At 42.5% G+C, this 16,762-nt stretch overlaps 1 protein-coding gene across 1 annotated transcript in view; it reads left to right on the forward strand.

Moving 5' to 3' along the window:
- The window catches only part of LOC139576305 (phosphatidylinositol 3-kinase regulatory subunit alpha-like), a 32,344-nt gene extending 15,582 nt beyond the window's left edge, over positions 1–16,762 (forward strand). The window contains exons 8-16 of the mRNA XM_071402253.1: positions 7,232–7,337; positions 7,486–7,584; positions 8,761–8,941; positions 9,137–9,262; positions 9,345–9,487; positions 12,441–12,617; positions 12,717–12,791; positions 12,940–13,110; positions 13,764–16,762. Coding sequence (XP_071258354.1) covers positions 7,232–7,337; positions 7,486–7,584; positions 8,761–8,941; positions 9,137–9,262; positions 9,345–9,487; positions 12,441–12,617; positions 12,717–12,791; positions 12,940–13,110; positions 13,764–13,953 — 1,268 coding nt within the window. The 3' untranslated portion in view covers positions 13,954–16,762. The remainder of the gene's footprint in view (positions 1–7,231; positions 7,338–7,485; positions 7,585–8,760; positions 8,942–9,136; positions 9,263–9,344; positions 9,488–12,440; positions 12,618–12,716; positions 12,792–12,939; positions 13,111–13,763) is intronic.

Below are 16,762 nucleotides of genomic sequence, written 5' to 3' on the forward strand. Positions count from 1 at the left end.
AGTAGTCCATGGTCAAACATGTCAACTCTGTAGCCTCATGTTTGCTGAAGCCCATACATGTAAGGTGGCTGAAAGTAACATTGCTGTAGTAATGGCAGCCATGGAACCAGTCCTGGTGCAGAGTAGACAGGGAACAACTGTGGCTGGATACTGTAGCAGGAAGGGATACCAAGCTGATCATAGGTGATACGACTTGGAGGGTGTCTCTCTCTTTGTGGCAGCTGGTAGGCTGGTTCCTCAGGTTCAGCAGCATCAGTTAATGAAGGAAAGGCACTTGGTGGACGATCATCAGGCAAATTTCCAGCAGGCAAGTTCATCTCCTCAGCAGGCAGGTCTTGAACTGTTGTTGTCTCCTCCAGCCGCTTTTCAACAAGAGGCTGTGCTGGTAGCGTATCAGGGACTGGCACCGCAACTGTCTGTTTCACTGGTGGGGGCCTGTGTTCCCACCCTCTCGCTGGTTCAGCATTCCTCTCATCAGGTACTGTAGGAGATGTGGGAACCTGTAGCGGCTCATGAAGGTCATATTCATCCCCGCTGTCTTCATCAGAATCTAGAGGATGTGATGCAGGCTGATGTCTCCTTTTTTTCTGACTTTTGTCATCTTTGGTCATTTCTGGTTGTGTCTCAAAAGGTAAGTGGTCACAGGACATGAGCAGGTTTCTGTGCAGGACCCTGGAGCGTCCCCTACCCTTTTCTGGTCTCAATTCATAAATCGGCAGGTCTGAACCCATTTGCCTCACTACTGTGTGAATTGTATCTTCCCAATAGTTACGGAGTTTGCCTGGTCCTCCTCTTGGTGTCAGGTTTTTAATCAGAACTCGCTCGCCAGGCTGTAGCACTGAACTCCTAACTTTAGCGTCATAGTACTTCTTACTTCTTTCAGCAGCTTTCTGAGCATTTTCATTTGCAATGGCGTATGCTTCTTCCATCCCTCGTTTCCAGTTCTCCACGTAGTCTCGATGGTTACTGGAACCTGCCTCTGTGCACAATCCAAAGAGCATATCAACTGGAAGCCTGGGTGATCTCCCAAACAGAAGATAAAATGGTGAATAGCCAGTCACTTCGCAACGGGTGCAGATATAGGCATAAACCAGTTTGTTCAGAGACTCCTTCCAATTTGACTTTTGTGTCTCAGTTAGTGTCTTTAACATTTGCAACAATGTTCTGTTCATGCGTTCCACTTGACCGTTCCCCATCGGGTGGTAGGGTGTTGTTCTGGACCCCGCCATGCCACTGAGTTTCTTTAACTGATGGAACAACTGATTTTCAAATTCTCCCCCTTGGTCATGGTGGATGCGGGACGGGAACAAAAACTTCAGGGCAAAGTCATTGAAGATGAGATTTGCAGCAGTTTTACCTGACTTTGATGTGGTGGCGTAGGCTTGAGTGAAACGTGTAAAATGATCAACAATCACGAGGATGTACTCATATCCCCCTTTGCATCTGTCGAGATGAAGGAAGTCTATACATACCAGTTCAAATGGCTGTGTTGTCACAATGTTTGTCAGAGGAGCTCTTGCTTCATGGGCTGGCTTTTTCTGCTTGACACAGCTACAAGTTTTAGTCACATAGTGCTCGATGTCAGATTGCATATATGGCCAGAAGAAGCGGTCACGTACTAGTGATACAGTGCGGTCAGTACCTTGGTGTCCCATGTTATTGTGCAACTCTTCCATCACTTTACCTTTGTACTGCTCTGGTAGAACTAACTGCTTGCGGGCTGTAGTGATTCTGTACAGAATGCCATCACTGTCTATTGTCAATTTGTCCCATTCTCTGAATAGGCATTTTGTCTTTGGACTGAATTCCTTTTGCTCTTTAACTGGCGGTTTGAAACCCGACAGTTTGAAATTGAGCACAGGACGGATGACCGGATCAGATTCTTGTGCTTCTCTTATCCCATCTTTTGGGATCGAGCTGGTTGTTGCAGTGGTTGTCTCACCTTCAGCTGATACTGACATAGCTGCAGCTGAAAGTGACCAAGGTACAACAGCCTCTTTCTGTACCTCAACTGCTTGTATCGTGGCGGCAATGGTGTCTGGTGGAAGTTCCTCAGAACATTCTCTCATCAGTGACTCTACATCCAGTGGCATCCTTGACAACGCATCTGCATCACCGTTCTCTCTGCCTGGCCTGTACTTTATTGTGAAGTGGAAATCAGCCAATTCTGAAACCCACCTGGAAGTGGTTGCGTTCAGTTTCGCAGTAGACAGAATGTAGCTGAGCGGGTTGTTATCGCTGTATACAGTGAAGGACGGAGCATAGTACAAATAATCATGGAACTTATCAGTGATTGCCCATTTTAGAGCTAGAAATTCTAGCTTGCCCGAGTGGTAGTGATAGTTCTTCTCAGCTGCTGTTAAGGTTCGAGAGCCATAAGCAATGACCCTAAGCTTCCCATCTTGCTTTTGGTAAAGAACTGCTCCCAAGCCTTGGTGTGACGCATCAGTGTGTACAACAAATGGCTGAGTGAAATCAGGGAAACCTAAGACTGGTGGGTGAAGCAAACACTCAATCAGCTGTTCAAGTGCCTGTTGATGCTGGTCAGTCCACAGGATTGGCTTGTTTGAGGGCACCACATGACTTATTTTCTTTGTTTTTCTTTTCCGTGGGTGGTCAGGTAATTTCTCTGAATCTGCTTTCAGGAGGTCATACAGGCAGCTGGCCCTCCTAGAAAAGTATTTGATGTACTGTCTGTAGTAAGTGAGTAAACCAAGCATTTGTCTGAGCTGGCCCACAGTCTCTGGTCTGATTTCTTTCAATGCTCTTACTGCTTCAAAATCGGCTGGGTCAACTCGGTTGCCCTCTGCAGACACTACTCTGCCCAAATAACGGACCTGGGGTTTAAAGAGATCACACTTACTTGGTTTGAGTTTAATGCCATACTCTCTGAGACGCTGCAAAACTTTTCGCACATCATTCACATGGCTGTCGAAAGTTTTACTGAAAACAAGCGTGTCGTCCAGATAAGGAATGCAGATGTCATCCCGGAGCCCTTCCAAACACTCCTCCATACACCGCTGAAAAGCTGCAGGAGCGTTCATGAGGCCGAATGGCATCCGTATCCACTCATAGAGTCCCCACGGGGTCACAAATGCTGTCAGTGGTCTGCTTTCTTCAGAGATGAACCCCTGGTGATAAGCTTTTCCCTGATCTAAGAGGGAGAACCAGGAATTACCACCTAAACTGTCCATGATGTCTTGGACCCGAGGGATGGGCTGGCGGTCGGGATGTGTCTTTCTGTTCAGGTCTCTGTAATCTATACACAATCGGAGGGTCCCATCCTTCTTACGAACACACACGACAGGTGAAGAATATGAAGAGTTTGACTTCCTAACCCAGCCCTGGGCTATGAGGTCATAAAGGTAACCCTTCATCTCCTGATACAGTGGCCTGGGCACTGACATGTATGTGCGCTTGACTGGTTCAGAGTCCTTTAGAGAAATAGTCATTTTCAATCGTTCAATGCAGCCAATGTCATTGTCTGATCTGGAGAAGGAGTGACACTCTTCTCTAAGCATTTGCCTAACAACCTCTCTCTGCTCTTCGGTTAGGTGAGTTAAGCCTACTGGTGGATCCCACTGTTCAGTAGCAGTACATGGGGTTCGAACGCTGGTGTGATTCACTGTGGCTGGGGTGACAGTTTTTTCAAAGACTTGGGCAGGTAACACAGTCATAATGGTTTGTACTGTACCGATTATTGTGCGTCCTAGCAGGGCAATGTCGTGGTCAGTTGGGTTAGAGACATCAAGCCTGATAACTGGAAAAGCACCTTTCCTGACTCTGACTAGTGTGTCAAAGAACTCAAGGTCGTCTGGCCACTGCGGGTTCAGGTCTGGCTGGAAAAGCATTGTCATGTCCTCTTTGAAAGGCTGGGAAGCTACACGGCACTCAATCTGAATGCTACTGTGTTTTGGTACAGCAACCTTCTCTTTCTTGGTTTTCACTGCGTATTCATCTGTCTGTTCTGCGATAACAGCCTGTATAAAAGCACTCACCTTGTTTCTTTTGAGGCTTGGGAACGCTGTTTTTATTGTACTGTATCGTTTAGTCTTTTCGGTCATTGTCAGGATGTGCTCGATAACATTGAAACCTATGATGGGATGAGATAGGTGACAGCCTTTCATTACCAGCACTGGGATGATCAGTTCCTTTGTTTCGTCAGTTTCAGAGGCTAGCCGAAAAGTTGTTTCAATCCATCCCAGGTACGGCATTTCAGTCCCATTTGCTGCAGTCAACCTTAGATCAGCAGGTGAGTCCAGGATTTCTGAAACATCTCTCAGCCTTGCGTTTGGGAGAGATTCCTCTTTCCATCGTTCATCAATGACCGATACCTGAGAGCCTGTGTCCCATAGAGCTTGGAGGTGGTGGCGATTCAGGTGACACTCAATAAGGCACTGTCTGCCGACTAGCGAGGTGACCTTACGGGGGTAGCGACCTTGAGCTAGGGATGGTAAGGAGTGGGCATTTTCCTCTGTGCAGGAAAACCTTTCACTGGTAGAGTTAATTTTCAGGTGAGTGCATTTTTCCTTATGTTTAATCCAATGTTGGTTTTGACATACTTTGGAACAGTACAGTGTCTCTTTACATGATGAACATTGTTTCAGGTTCTCAAATGCATCTTCTCTGGCACAATTTGCACATTTCTGGGACTTTTTGGTAGCTACGGTTAACACTCGTCCCTCAGCGGTAACCTTTCCCCGTTTAAATGGGCCTCCCTTGATGGTCTGACTCCCCGGATTTTACATCCAGCTTGAAAATGTTCTCCACTCCCACATCGGAAGCAGTGTGTGCAGCGTGCATCTGTTCTGGCCTGCTGGCAGACAAAACACCTCCTTGGAGCTTGAGCAGAGCGGTTGGCATACCGGTTAGGTGCATATTGATGCTGCGCAGGGTCAGGTGCTTGGGACTGGCTGTAGTTGCTGTAATACTGCTGCTGGGACACAGGTGGCTGGGGGTCCCTATCTGGCCTCCTAACTGGAGGTGGGGCATAGGCACAAGGCGGTGACCGAAACATAGGCTGCTGTAATGTCTCCTTAATCTGAGCAATCTCTGCACTGAGACCTTTTAGAGAAGCTACACCTGTCTTAAGTTCAGCTAACTCTGTTAACAGTTCTGCGGGTATCTTAGCTTTGGCTTCCTTCACAGGACACTTTGTGGATGGCGTATCTTCAAACTGGACTACACTTACAGTTGTAGCAGGCTGTGGGGCATGAAACCGCTTTTTGTTTCGTCTTTCTATCTCATTAGCACAAGCAATGTTAAGCTTCTCTAGCAAAACCTCATCTGATGTTTCGCTATCTAGCAGGAGAGGCTGCATGTCTATCCTGATACTGTCACTCTGGAGACCTGTAAGGACTGTGTGTAAACACATGCGCTGGACTAGAGCAGGGTCATACTTAAGCCCTGATTCTGACTCCTGGGATGCAAACAGTACTTTTTGCCTCAAATCTAAGATGCGCATCAGGAAGCTTTGAGGGGTCTCTTTGCTATGCTGTGCTTCTGAAGCTAGCTGTTTGTAAAGCTCTGTTGCACTCTTCTCTTGGAAGTGGGAACGCAGGATACATCTAAGTGTGGTAAGAGTTAGCTGGGGTTTACCTTCCAAGTAACTGCGTAGCTGTGAGCCTGGAGAAATAGCCCTGACTACTGCATCTACTATTTCTACCTCAGGATAGCCTCTGTTAAGTCCATTCTCGATCTGATGGGCAAGGCTGGAAAAAATCAGTTTATCTTTCTGGCCCGGTTCACCTATCTGACCAGAAATTTTAAACTCTTTGCGCCAGAATGAGCTGGGCTGTGCATTGGGTGAGAGCGGCACTCTCCCCTGAAGATTGGCATGGGGTTGGGGCTGACGCAGAGAATCACTGGCTTTGGCTGCAGTAATCTGCTCAGTTCCCACCCTTTGTTGTGGGGTTACAGTTCTCAGTTCCTCTATTCTGTGATGTATTCCGTCTGTTTCAATATCATGGTCAGTTTGCCATGTTTTGTTATCTTTGCCACTTATCTCTGTCATTGTCTCTTTAAGTAGCAACAATTCCGACATGCCGCCATCTTCTAACTCCGCAACTTCCTCTCTTTCAAGGAACCTCATAATGTGAGTCATCAATGATATGCGGGATTTGTCTTGAACATCTCTTCTCTGTTCGCCTGATATGTCAAGGAAATCACATATCTCTAGTAACTTATCTTTAGTCAGGGTGTGCAATTCTCCTACTACCTCTTCCTGTAGTTCTTCCAAGGCGGTTGTCATGTTGACAGAACAGGAGGAACTTTTACTGTGCAGGAGTTGACTCTGAATTAGATGGTCCTTACTGTCTCTGATGGTCGATCAATGGCCTCAGTTGACACGTACTTAACCACCAACTTCCAGCTCTCCTCGAACAGCAACACTTTCCTCACTGCAGCCTGCCTGAGTTATTATGTGGGGATTTAGCTGGCTCGGAATTCAGCAACCAGGATGTGGAAACTGGACATCTGAGCAGCTATCTCAGCGGAGCCTCCAAAAATGTTACACCCCAACAGCGCACACGTTCATTCACAATCGACATAAAATGGCAGCTACGTAGCAGTACCTAGCAGTACGAAGCTAGCTGCAACCGAGCACGGCTCACATTACTCTCTGAAAAAGGGTAGAAAGAATCACGATAGTGATACGGAATGTTTACTCATTGAACGTTTAGTGCAATGAGAAAAAGACCGCGAATTCTCCGTGAACTTGAGTGGAGACCAGAGCAATCGATCTCAGGCTCATAGATTAAGAGCATTTAGTAGATCACAGATTAGCACTTTTATCCACGACAACATAAAGGAATCAACATAACGTTTACACATTCCTCTCACAATTCGTACCCTTTGTATGCTTGACGGATTTTAACAGAATTATATAAATGTTATCAATCTATCAACTAATACTGACTGCATGATCTTAACCTTAGATGTTTTAAGATATTCACATACTATGAATTTACTAATACTTTTTAATGTATAACAGGCTATTAGTATTTCCTTTAACCTGTCACACCTACATGTAGGTATTAGTTTTGAGCCATTACACTCATATTGTTATGAACCGTTGCACTTTTTTGAGGAATTTTAAGCCTGTTTCTGGTAGCTGATAACTATCCTCCTCACTCACCTAATCAAGTCAACTTCAATTTCACAAGTTCAGAAAAGGTAAGTTATGCACTGTGAGACTGCAAATTGACAGCTTCATTCTCTCTTCTTGCCGCAGCTTTGCCCCCGAAACCACCAAAGGCCACTACTCCAGTTCCAAACAACGGGTTCAACAACAACATGGCCTTGCAAGACGGGGAGTGGTACTGGGGAGACATCTCAAGGCAAGCCCTTATGATCTTAATGATAATTCAATTAATAATGAATTAATGGTCAGTGTCTTGTGATGAAAATCTCTTGGTTTCCAGTTTGATAATGAGTCCTATTGGATTTGTGAAGAAACTGTAGCATAACCCTTCATTTTTTTTGTAGGGAGGAGGTGAATGAGAAGCTGAGAGACACAGCTGATGGTACGTTTCTGGTCCGAGATGCATCCACCAAAATGCATGGAGACTACACACTGACTCTGAGGTACGTTGTGAATCGCATGGCTGCTAAATTAATATGGAACTCTTAATATCCTGCTCTGTCTAATGCAGGGTTTCTGTTAGTCGGTAATAGCCGATTTTTGAATAAAATAATTGAAAATAAAATAAAAAATCCCTTAGCAAAATGATGCTTTTTAGCCTATTAATTGATGGAAATACCAGTCGATGGAAATACATTTTACCAGTCATGCTTATCGGTCATGCAAGTCATCGTGTCACACCACTTTGCAATGAGCTTGGAGCAGTATGCATTTTAAAAACAAACTTAATTGATTTAAACATGATTGTTTTGCTTCATATTATGAGGCATGTCTTACCTTTCTTTGAAGTAGCCTAGCCAAAATCTGGCCATAGAAACAATAATTTTATAAAGACTTCCATATGCCATTGAAACCAATGGCCTATTTTATTTGTCATGTTCAAATGGTTTTCAAATAAACTTTTTCATTGTCCAGTAGCCAAAGGCACAATCCTAGTCATATTAGAAGCCTAGTTGTTGCATCATTAGATCTTCCCTCTTTCTTCATTTCTAACGGATATTTTGATCTCTGCCGCTCTTATATGCGGTGCGCTTTTGGCTAATTTTGGCTAATCCGGCTAATTGAATTATGGAACGAGCATTCATGAGCTTATAATGCGAAGAAATAGTAGTTTATCAACATTTTAAGCTAAATGTTCACATCTGTTGCATCAGCCTGATTTGCTTTCTAACGTTTTTTTTATGTAGCTAAACTGGTTGTATAAATTAGGGATCCCACAACTGTCTTAGTCTGTTTGGAATAGGCTAGAACTGCAAACTGACCAAGAGAATAGGTCAACTTTTCTACTATGGAGAATAGTAGATTGACATAGGCTAGTGATTTTGCTGTTCGTCTTGTTGGCTGAGGAAAAGTGGCAGTTATTCTAACGTCTTCAAAGTGCGCATCAGAATTCGGTTAGGAGGACACACCGTTGCATCCTAGAGTTGCATGTTCTGTTAAGATGAATTACCCTAATCTAAATGTGATTTCTGTCATTCTGTGCACCGTTGGTGGACGCCCTAATCACACAATGCATATGGGCCCCGTATATTTCTCAAATGTCCGGTATATTTAAAATTAAACCCTGGCCTAAAGACACATGGCCATTTTCAAAGTTGCCTTTTTGATCTCGCTCATAGGAAAGGAGGAAATAACAAACTGATCAAAATATTCCATCGGGATGGGAAATACGGCTTCTCAGACCCACTGACATTCAACTCGGTGGTTGAGCTCATCAATCACTACAGACACGAGTCCTTAGCCCAGTACAACCCAAAGCTGGACGTGAGACTGCTGTACCCAGTGTCAAGGCTCCAGCAGGTAAGAGTGCCTCCACAATTCAAACACAAATGGAAGCTACACATATTCAAAGATAAGAGATCCCTTGGTCAGATTATTCTATGAGCACAGTCAGTGCTTCATTTTCATATCCGGCATTTGAGTGTCACCCAGAACTTTTTTTGCCAGATGACTGAGTGAGATTTGTTCCTCTAACTGCTTTGTTGTCTCCTGCAGGACCAGGTTGTTAAAGAGGACAACATTGAAGCTGTCGGTAAAAGGCTGCAGGAGTACCACCTGCAGTTCCAGGAGAAGAACCGAGAGTACGATCGTCTGTACGAGGAGTATACAAGAACATCACAGGTGAATTGCTATTGTCATTCAATTGTGATTGAATCGTTTCTGATTGTACTGTATCCAACCTCCGGTTCTTTGTTTTCCTCAGGAAATTCAAATGAAGAGAACGGCCATTGAGGCATTCAATGAAACCATTAAGATCTTTGAGGAGCAGTGCCAAACCCAAGAGCGCTATAGCAAGGAGTACATTGAAAAGTTCAGGAGAGAGGGTAACGATAAAGAAATCCAGAGGTAATAATGAACATTATAAATCTATCTTTTCAACCAAAGATGTAGCTAACACTAATCTCAGTTCTATGATAGTGGTTAATATCTGTTATGCTCACCGATACATCGTGCATCCTATCAGAATCGGCCTACGTTAGCTAAAAATGCCAGCATCGGCCCGATGTCTAGTTTAACGCCGATGTGCAAAACCGATGTCAAAGCTGACGTGCATACCTATATATAACGTAAGTAGATGATGTAATGACGCCACGAAAAATACAGCGCTACACAGAACAAAAGCAGAAAAATACTAAGCGCACACTTCCAACAAGTTCAATTTGAGCAGTCATTTGAAAGAGTAAGAACATTTCAGCGAGACAACTCAAAGGCGAAATGCATTAACGCCAAGATGATGGAATTCATTGCCCTTGACAATCAACTGTTCTCTGTCGTGGGTGATGTTGGCTTTCGCGACTGGTCGAGCACCGGCACACACTACCAAGTGCGCTATTTTTCAGATGTTGCCCTACCGGAGTTACACAGTAATAACGTCATTGCTATTAGCTTCACAACATACTATGGAACGCCTTTTGGGTCTTTTGCGTGTCAAATAACACTATTTGACAATAACACTATTTGATGCGTTAAATAAGCTTTTAATTTTACATGTCAAATAACAGTTATATTATAGAATGTTGTGTGTTCTGAATTTGCACGTGCAAGCCAAGCGCCACCACTACTATCAGTAGCACTGTCAAAGCTGTACAAACACTGCGTTGGTAATAAAGCATTATTTGTTCGACCGCAACTTCTGGGGTAGTTTGCTAGCTTTAGCTTGGTACCTAGCTAGCACCAATACAACCAGCCTGAAAACAGTGACCAGTCGAAACTTCAGTAATTTTCATTATTCTTAGCAATGATTTAGGAATCCTGGTAAGTATTAGCTAGGTAGCCACTTGTTGTTCGCCTATTGAAATTGAACCTCAGTTCATGAAAATAAATAGCCAGCCAGCTACTTAACCCTGTTGCCCAAAGTTAACGTTATAAGCAGCCAGATAGCTTCATCTGGCTAGTCTCGACGGGACCGGGTTATGTGTTGTTAAGCTAGGCACAATAGTGGAATTTGCAGTTTGCCTTCAAAATAAAAGTACCTCCTTTGAAAGTGATGCAGAAGGTTACAATTGGTGTAATCATTCCACATTTAGACTAGATAATGTTAAACAAGGTTGGAATGTGAAGCAATGAAATGGGGTATCAGTCTACTCGGTGACACACACAGAACACAACTGAAGAGTTTACGCAAATATTTGCGTTGTAGCTCTTATCGCAGGACTGTGACTGTGTGAAATCACCTCCCCAGTCAGCCTATTGTGTGTATTGACATTCATATTGTACAGCGTTATGTAAGGATTGGGGATCAATGAAATGGGGTATTACTCAATACCCAAGCTATTTTTTCCCAACATCCTCAGAGTTATCGGACTCCAAAATATCCACACAGTATGGTTTTTCCTTGGGAATAGTGTTCAATACACATAGGTTGACAATACATGTGGCTCAATTCACAGTTGTTTCAGAGTCCCGCAATAAGAGCTACGACACTAATGTTCTCTGGCTGTCACGGAGTAGACTGATACCCCATGTCATTGATCCACAATCCATAGGTAATACTGTACAGTGAAATAAGTATGCCCCTCCCCCCAATGCAATTCTAAAGTAAAATACATTGTGTGATTTCAACAGATTTTTGTCAAATTAACAAATTGTCTTTTGTTGGTTTTATATAACATTCCATCCTTGTTTAGCATGATTTATTCAATTATGGAATAATTCTACTATTTGTATTCATTTGCATCACTGTCAATGACATACTTTTATTTTGAAGGCTAACTGCAAAGTCCACTATTGTGGCTAATCCTTATTGTGGCTAGATGGGTCCGACCACCATTAATCAAATAAGAACTGTCTTATAAATTAGGGTTATTTTAAATGGTGACACCTAGCTATATAGTTAGCCAGCCAACTATAGCTACTGAAACCGATTGTCTTTTTTGCTATGTTTTGGGGGAAGAACATTGTGTGCATCCATGAGCTAGCTAGCTTTTTTTTTTATGACCAGCAATGTAGGTGCGCGAGACAACTTTACAAGCATCGTAGCATATATATCGATGAATCGTTGTGACATATTAAATACGAGTGATAGTATAATCACTACGTAAAAAAATGAAACGTGTTAAATTATTATGTGACGTGCAGTCATATTCAGGTCCTGATTGGTCAACAAGCTTATTTGACACGCAAAGGCCCTAATGGTGTTCCATAGAAATCCTGGTTGAGAATGAAACGGTTGAACAAATGAACAACGAAACAGCGCAGCAAGTAAGTGAAAGAATTAGCTTTTTATTATGTTTTACTGGTAATGGGGACATACGTAAATGCCAACAAAATAACTTGTTGATCAGTGTGGTGTGTGTAACCTTTATTTAACTAGGCAAGTCAGTTAATAATAAATTCTTATTTACAATGATGGCCTACCCCGGCCAAACCCGGACGACGCTGGGCCAATTGTGCGCAGCCCTATGGGACTCCAATCACGGCCGGATGTGATACAGCCTGGATTCAAACCAGGGACTGTAGTGACTCCTCTTGCCCTGAGATGCAGTGCCTTAGACCACTGTGTGTGTGTTAACTATTTAACTGTACTAGAATGCTTAAAAGGCCGCAAAATTTTTAAATATCGGTATTGTTTTTTTGGCAAGGAATATATCGGTATCGGCCAAAAATGTCATATCGGTGCATCACTAATGGTAGAAGTTTGTATACCCACAGAATCACTGGGGTTTTGTTGATGCCACAACTACTCAGATTGCTTCACTGTTGGAGAAGCCAAATGTGCCATTCTTATAGAAGTACAACAGCTGTCTCATATATTGACAATGGGTGATATATTTTTGACAACAAGAATTGTTTCTCCTAGAATCATGGGAAACTACGACAAACTGAAATCGAGAATAAGTGAGATTGTGGACAGCAAACGGCACCTGGAGGACGATCTGAAAAAGCAAGCAGCGGATTACAGGGAGATCGATAAGAAGATGAACAGCATCAAACCTGATCTGATTCAGCTCCGCAAGACCAGAGACCAATACCTAATGTAAGTATAGCACCAGTCTTTGCTGTTATCAAATATCTTGTCTATTATGTCCCGTTACTAAATGACTGACATTAAACCTTTTTTATTTTCTCATGGTAGGTGGCTGACACAAAAGGGAGTGAGGCAGAAGAAGCTGAATGAATGGTTGGGTATCAAGAATGAAAACCCAGAGGAGTAAGTATCCATTTCCCACGCTTTTACTTTGGATTGTTTTTTAAAGATTCACTTCAAAGTTTTGACTCCTTTTGAATGTTTCTTTTTAAAGGAGTAATTCAAACACAAGTTAGTGTTGTATAAAACTAATGTGATTATTGTATTGCAGTGAGTACTCAATGGTTGAAGACGACGAGGACCTCCCACATCATGATGAACGTTCGTGGAGGCTAGGCAACATCAACCGGCTGCAGGCAGAAGCTCTGCTCCGGGGGAAGAAGGACGGAACATTCCTGGTCCGGGACAGTAGCAAAGCTGGCTGCTACGCCTGCAGTGTTGTGTATGTATCTAATAATACAAGTTTGCGGGGTGCTTATATTTGTCCTGTTAATGGAAATGTGTTTTTTTGCATATCCCAACTCCCCCCTGAGACACCCGCAAGGAGTGGGGCCACGGCCAGGGTCACTATTGTATAGCACCGCTGTTGCAATTAGGGTTAAGTGCCTTGCCCAAGGGCATAGCGACAGATTTTTAGGCTACCTAATCACCCTGAAAAAAATTCCACATGAAGACGCATGATTTGAGTTTAGCGTCATGATAATTTAAGACCTAAACACTCACGTTTCATAGAGTTAATTCATCTTATTTAATGAGATCTGATTATTCAGTCTTAACGTGTTGACAGATTTTATGATGTTAATTTGCAGCATTAGTATTGAGTGTATATTGGCAACTTGATTAGCATATTGATTAGAATTGTCATGCTAGATCATATTCATAATAAACAAACTGATTAACCTCATGCTACATATTGAGAGAGACTGAAGGAAGAAGGAAAAGTTGACCATGGTGTGTTTCTAAATGATCAAATTGACAACATGTAACAAAACCAGGCCATTCTTTATTTTCGGAACCATGTAAAATAGTCCATACATGGAATTTGGATGTATTCTGAACTTGATGTATTCTCATTTAAAATGTCTTTCTTTGCAGTGTGGAGGGTGAGGTGAAGCATTGTGTTATCAACAAGAGTCATACGGGCTATGGATTTGCAGAGCCGTATAACCTGTATGGCTCCCTAAAAGAACTAGTCCTGCACTACCACCACACGTCCCTCGTACAGCACAATGATTCTTTAAATGTCACGCTTGCCTACCCAGTTTACACACAGAAGAGGCGGTGATGAAGTCATGGTGAGGACATGGACTTCATGATGGACAATCAAGATGACTTCTTTGGAAATGCAAATGCCTAGGATGGTATCAATTCAATTAGGGAACCATTGGTACAGGTATTTGACATTTTGGAAATTTCAAAAATCAGGAGATGGTCCTCGTTTAAACTTTTTTTTTTTAATATATAGCTTTTTCCTTTGGATAGCCATGATTACGTATGTGTGAGTGAACATGGTATGTGCAGTCAAGCCTACTAATTGAAAAAAGGAGGAGAGACTTGAAGCAGCAGGTTTTTCAGACACAGATTAAGCCTGGTCCTGGGCTAAAATGCATGGTCAATGGAAAGTCTCCATTGAAATGGCTTTTTAGTCCCGGACTAGGCTTAATCTGTGTCTGGGAAACTGCATTTTCAGTGTTTGCATTTAACTGAAATGTTTGGCTTTCAATACCAAAATCTTCATTCAACATCCTGACACTGTCAAGTGTAAGTTTTTGTTGTGCTATGCAATGCTGTCTGCGTCCTCAGAATTAATATGTACCCTAAATATATTTGTATTTTTTTTTTGTCATGATTATTGGCCATCAATGTAGGCTACCTATTAGCTAGACATGGTGTGGGACATTTTTCATTCTCTACTTCTACACACAAGACTTATTTGGTTTAGACTTTGTCTGTAAAATGTTAAAAGCATTCACATTAGAGTAATTTTAAATGTATTAGAAATATATATATATATATATAGACACACACACAGTACCAGTCAAAAATCTGGATACCTACTCATTCTTTATTTTTTTACTATTTTCTGTAGAATAATAGGGAAGACATCAAAATTATGAAATAACACATGGAATCTTGTAATAACCCAAAAAGTGTTTGAAGAATCTAAAATATATTTTAGATTCTTCAAAGTAGCCACCCTTTGCCTTGATGACAGCTTTGCACACTCTTGGCATTCTCTCAGCCAGCTTCACTTGGAATGCCTTCCAACATTCTTGAAGGAGTTCCCACATATGCTGAGCACTTGGCTGCTTTTCCTTCATTCTGCGGTCCAACTCATCCCAAACCATCTCAATTGGGTTGAGGTTGGGTGATTGTGGAGGCCAGGTCATCTAATGCAGCACTCCATCACCCTCCTTTTTAGGGGTGGCAGGTAGCCTAGTGGTTAGAGTGTTGGGCCCGTAACCGGAAGGTTGCTGGATCGAATCCCTGAGCTGACATGGTAAAAATCTGTCGTTCTGCCCCTGAGCGAGACGTGGATGTCGATTTAAGGCAGCCCCCTGCGCCACTCTGATTCAGAGGGGGTGGGTTAAATGTGGAAGACACATTTCAGTTGAATACATTCAGTTGGACAACTGACTAGGTATCTCCCTTTCCTTCTTGATCACATAGCCCTTACACAGCCACGCGGTGTGTTGGGTCGTTGTCCTGTTGAAAAACAAATGATAGTCCCACTTAGCACAAACCAGATGGGATGGCGTATCGCTGCAGAATGCTGTGGTGTGCCTTGAATTCTAAATAAATCACTGACAGTGTCACCAGCAAAGCACCATCACACCTCCTCCCCCATGCTTCATGATGGGAACCACACATGCAGAGATCCGTTCACCTACTCTGTGTCAAACAAAGACACGGCGGTTGGAACCAAAAATCTCAAATTCGGACTCATCAGACCAAAGAACAGATTTCCACCGGTCTAATGTAATTGCTTGTATTTCTTGTATTTCTTCTCATCTTCTTATTGATGTCCTTTGGTAGTGGTTTCTTTGCAGCAATTTGACCATGAAGGCCTGATTCACACAGTTTCCTCTGAACAGTTGATGTTGAGATGTGTCTGTTACTTGAACTCTTTCAAGCATTAATTTGGGCTGCAATCTGACTAATGAATTTACCCTCTGCAGCAGAGGTAACTGTGGGTCTTCCTTTCCTGTGGTGGTCCTCATGAGAAACAGTTTCATCATAGCACTTGATGGTTTTTGCGACTGCACTTGAAGAAATGTTCCGCATTGACTGACCATGTCTTAAAATAATGATGGACTGTCGTTTCTCTTTGTTTATTTGAGCTGTTCTTGCCAAAGTATGGACTTGGGTCTTTTACCAAATAGGGCTGTCTTCTGTATACGACCCCTACCTTGTCACAACACAACTGATTGGCTCAAACGCGTTAAGATGGAAAGAAATTCCACAAATTAACTTAACAAGGCACAGCTGTTCATTGTAATGCATTCCAGGTGACTACCTCATGAAGCTCGTTAAGAGAATGCCAAGAGTGTGCAAAGCTGTCATCGAGGCAAAGGGTGGCTACTTTGAAGAATCCCAAATATAAAATATTTGGAGGTGTTTAACACTTTTTCTGCTTACTACATGATTCCATGTGTTATTTCATAGTTTGTCTAAGCTATTGTTCTACAATGCAGAAAATAGTTCAAATAAAAACCCTTGAATGAGTAGCTTTGTCCAAACTTTTGACTGGTATGCATATATATATATATTTGGTTTTATTTATTTCCTTTTGACTCAGAAACCTTGTGCAAAGATGATTTGTTTCTCTAATTTTATGTCGTGTTATTGTGTTACTAATATTCCCTATTGTGAATGCATATAAACCACCCGATTTCCTCATAGAAAGGCCAGTGAAGTATTGTGTCCCTGAGAGAAAATGTCATTCCTTGATTCTGTATTTTCTGTATCAGAAAATCTTTACTTTGAATTCTTTAGTTGCAACTGTTAAATCTTTTTTATTCTTGTGTAATTCATGCCATGCCTGACTTGATATGACATAGTGAACATTAAAGCACCAAATTCATGAAATATCA

Source organism: Salvelinus alpinus, chromosome 5 (assembly GCF_045679555.1).
Source record: "Salvelinus alpinus chromosome 5, SLU_Salpinus.1, whole genome shotgun sequence".
Classification (NCBI taxonomy): domain Eukaryota; kingdom Metazoa; phylum Chordata; class Actinopteri; order Salmoniformes; family Salmonidae; genus Salvelinus; species Salvelinus alpinus.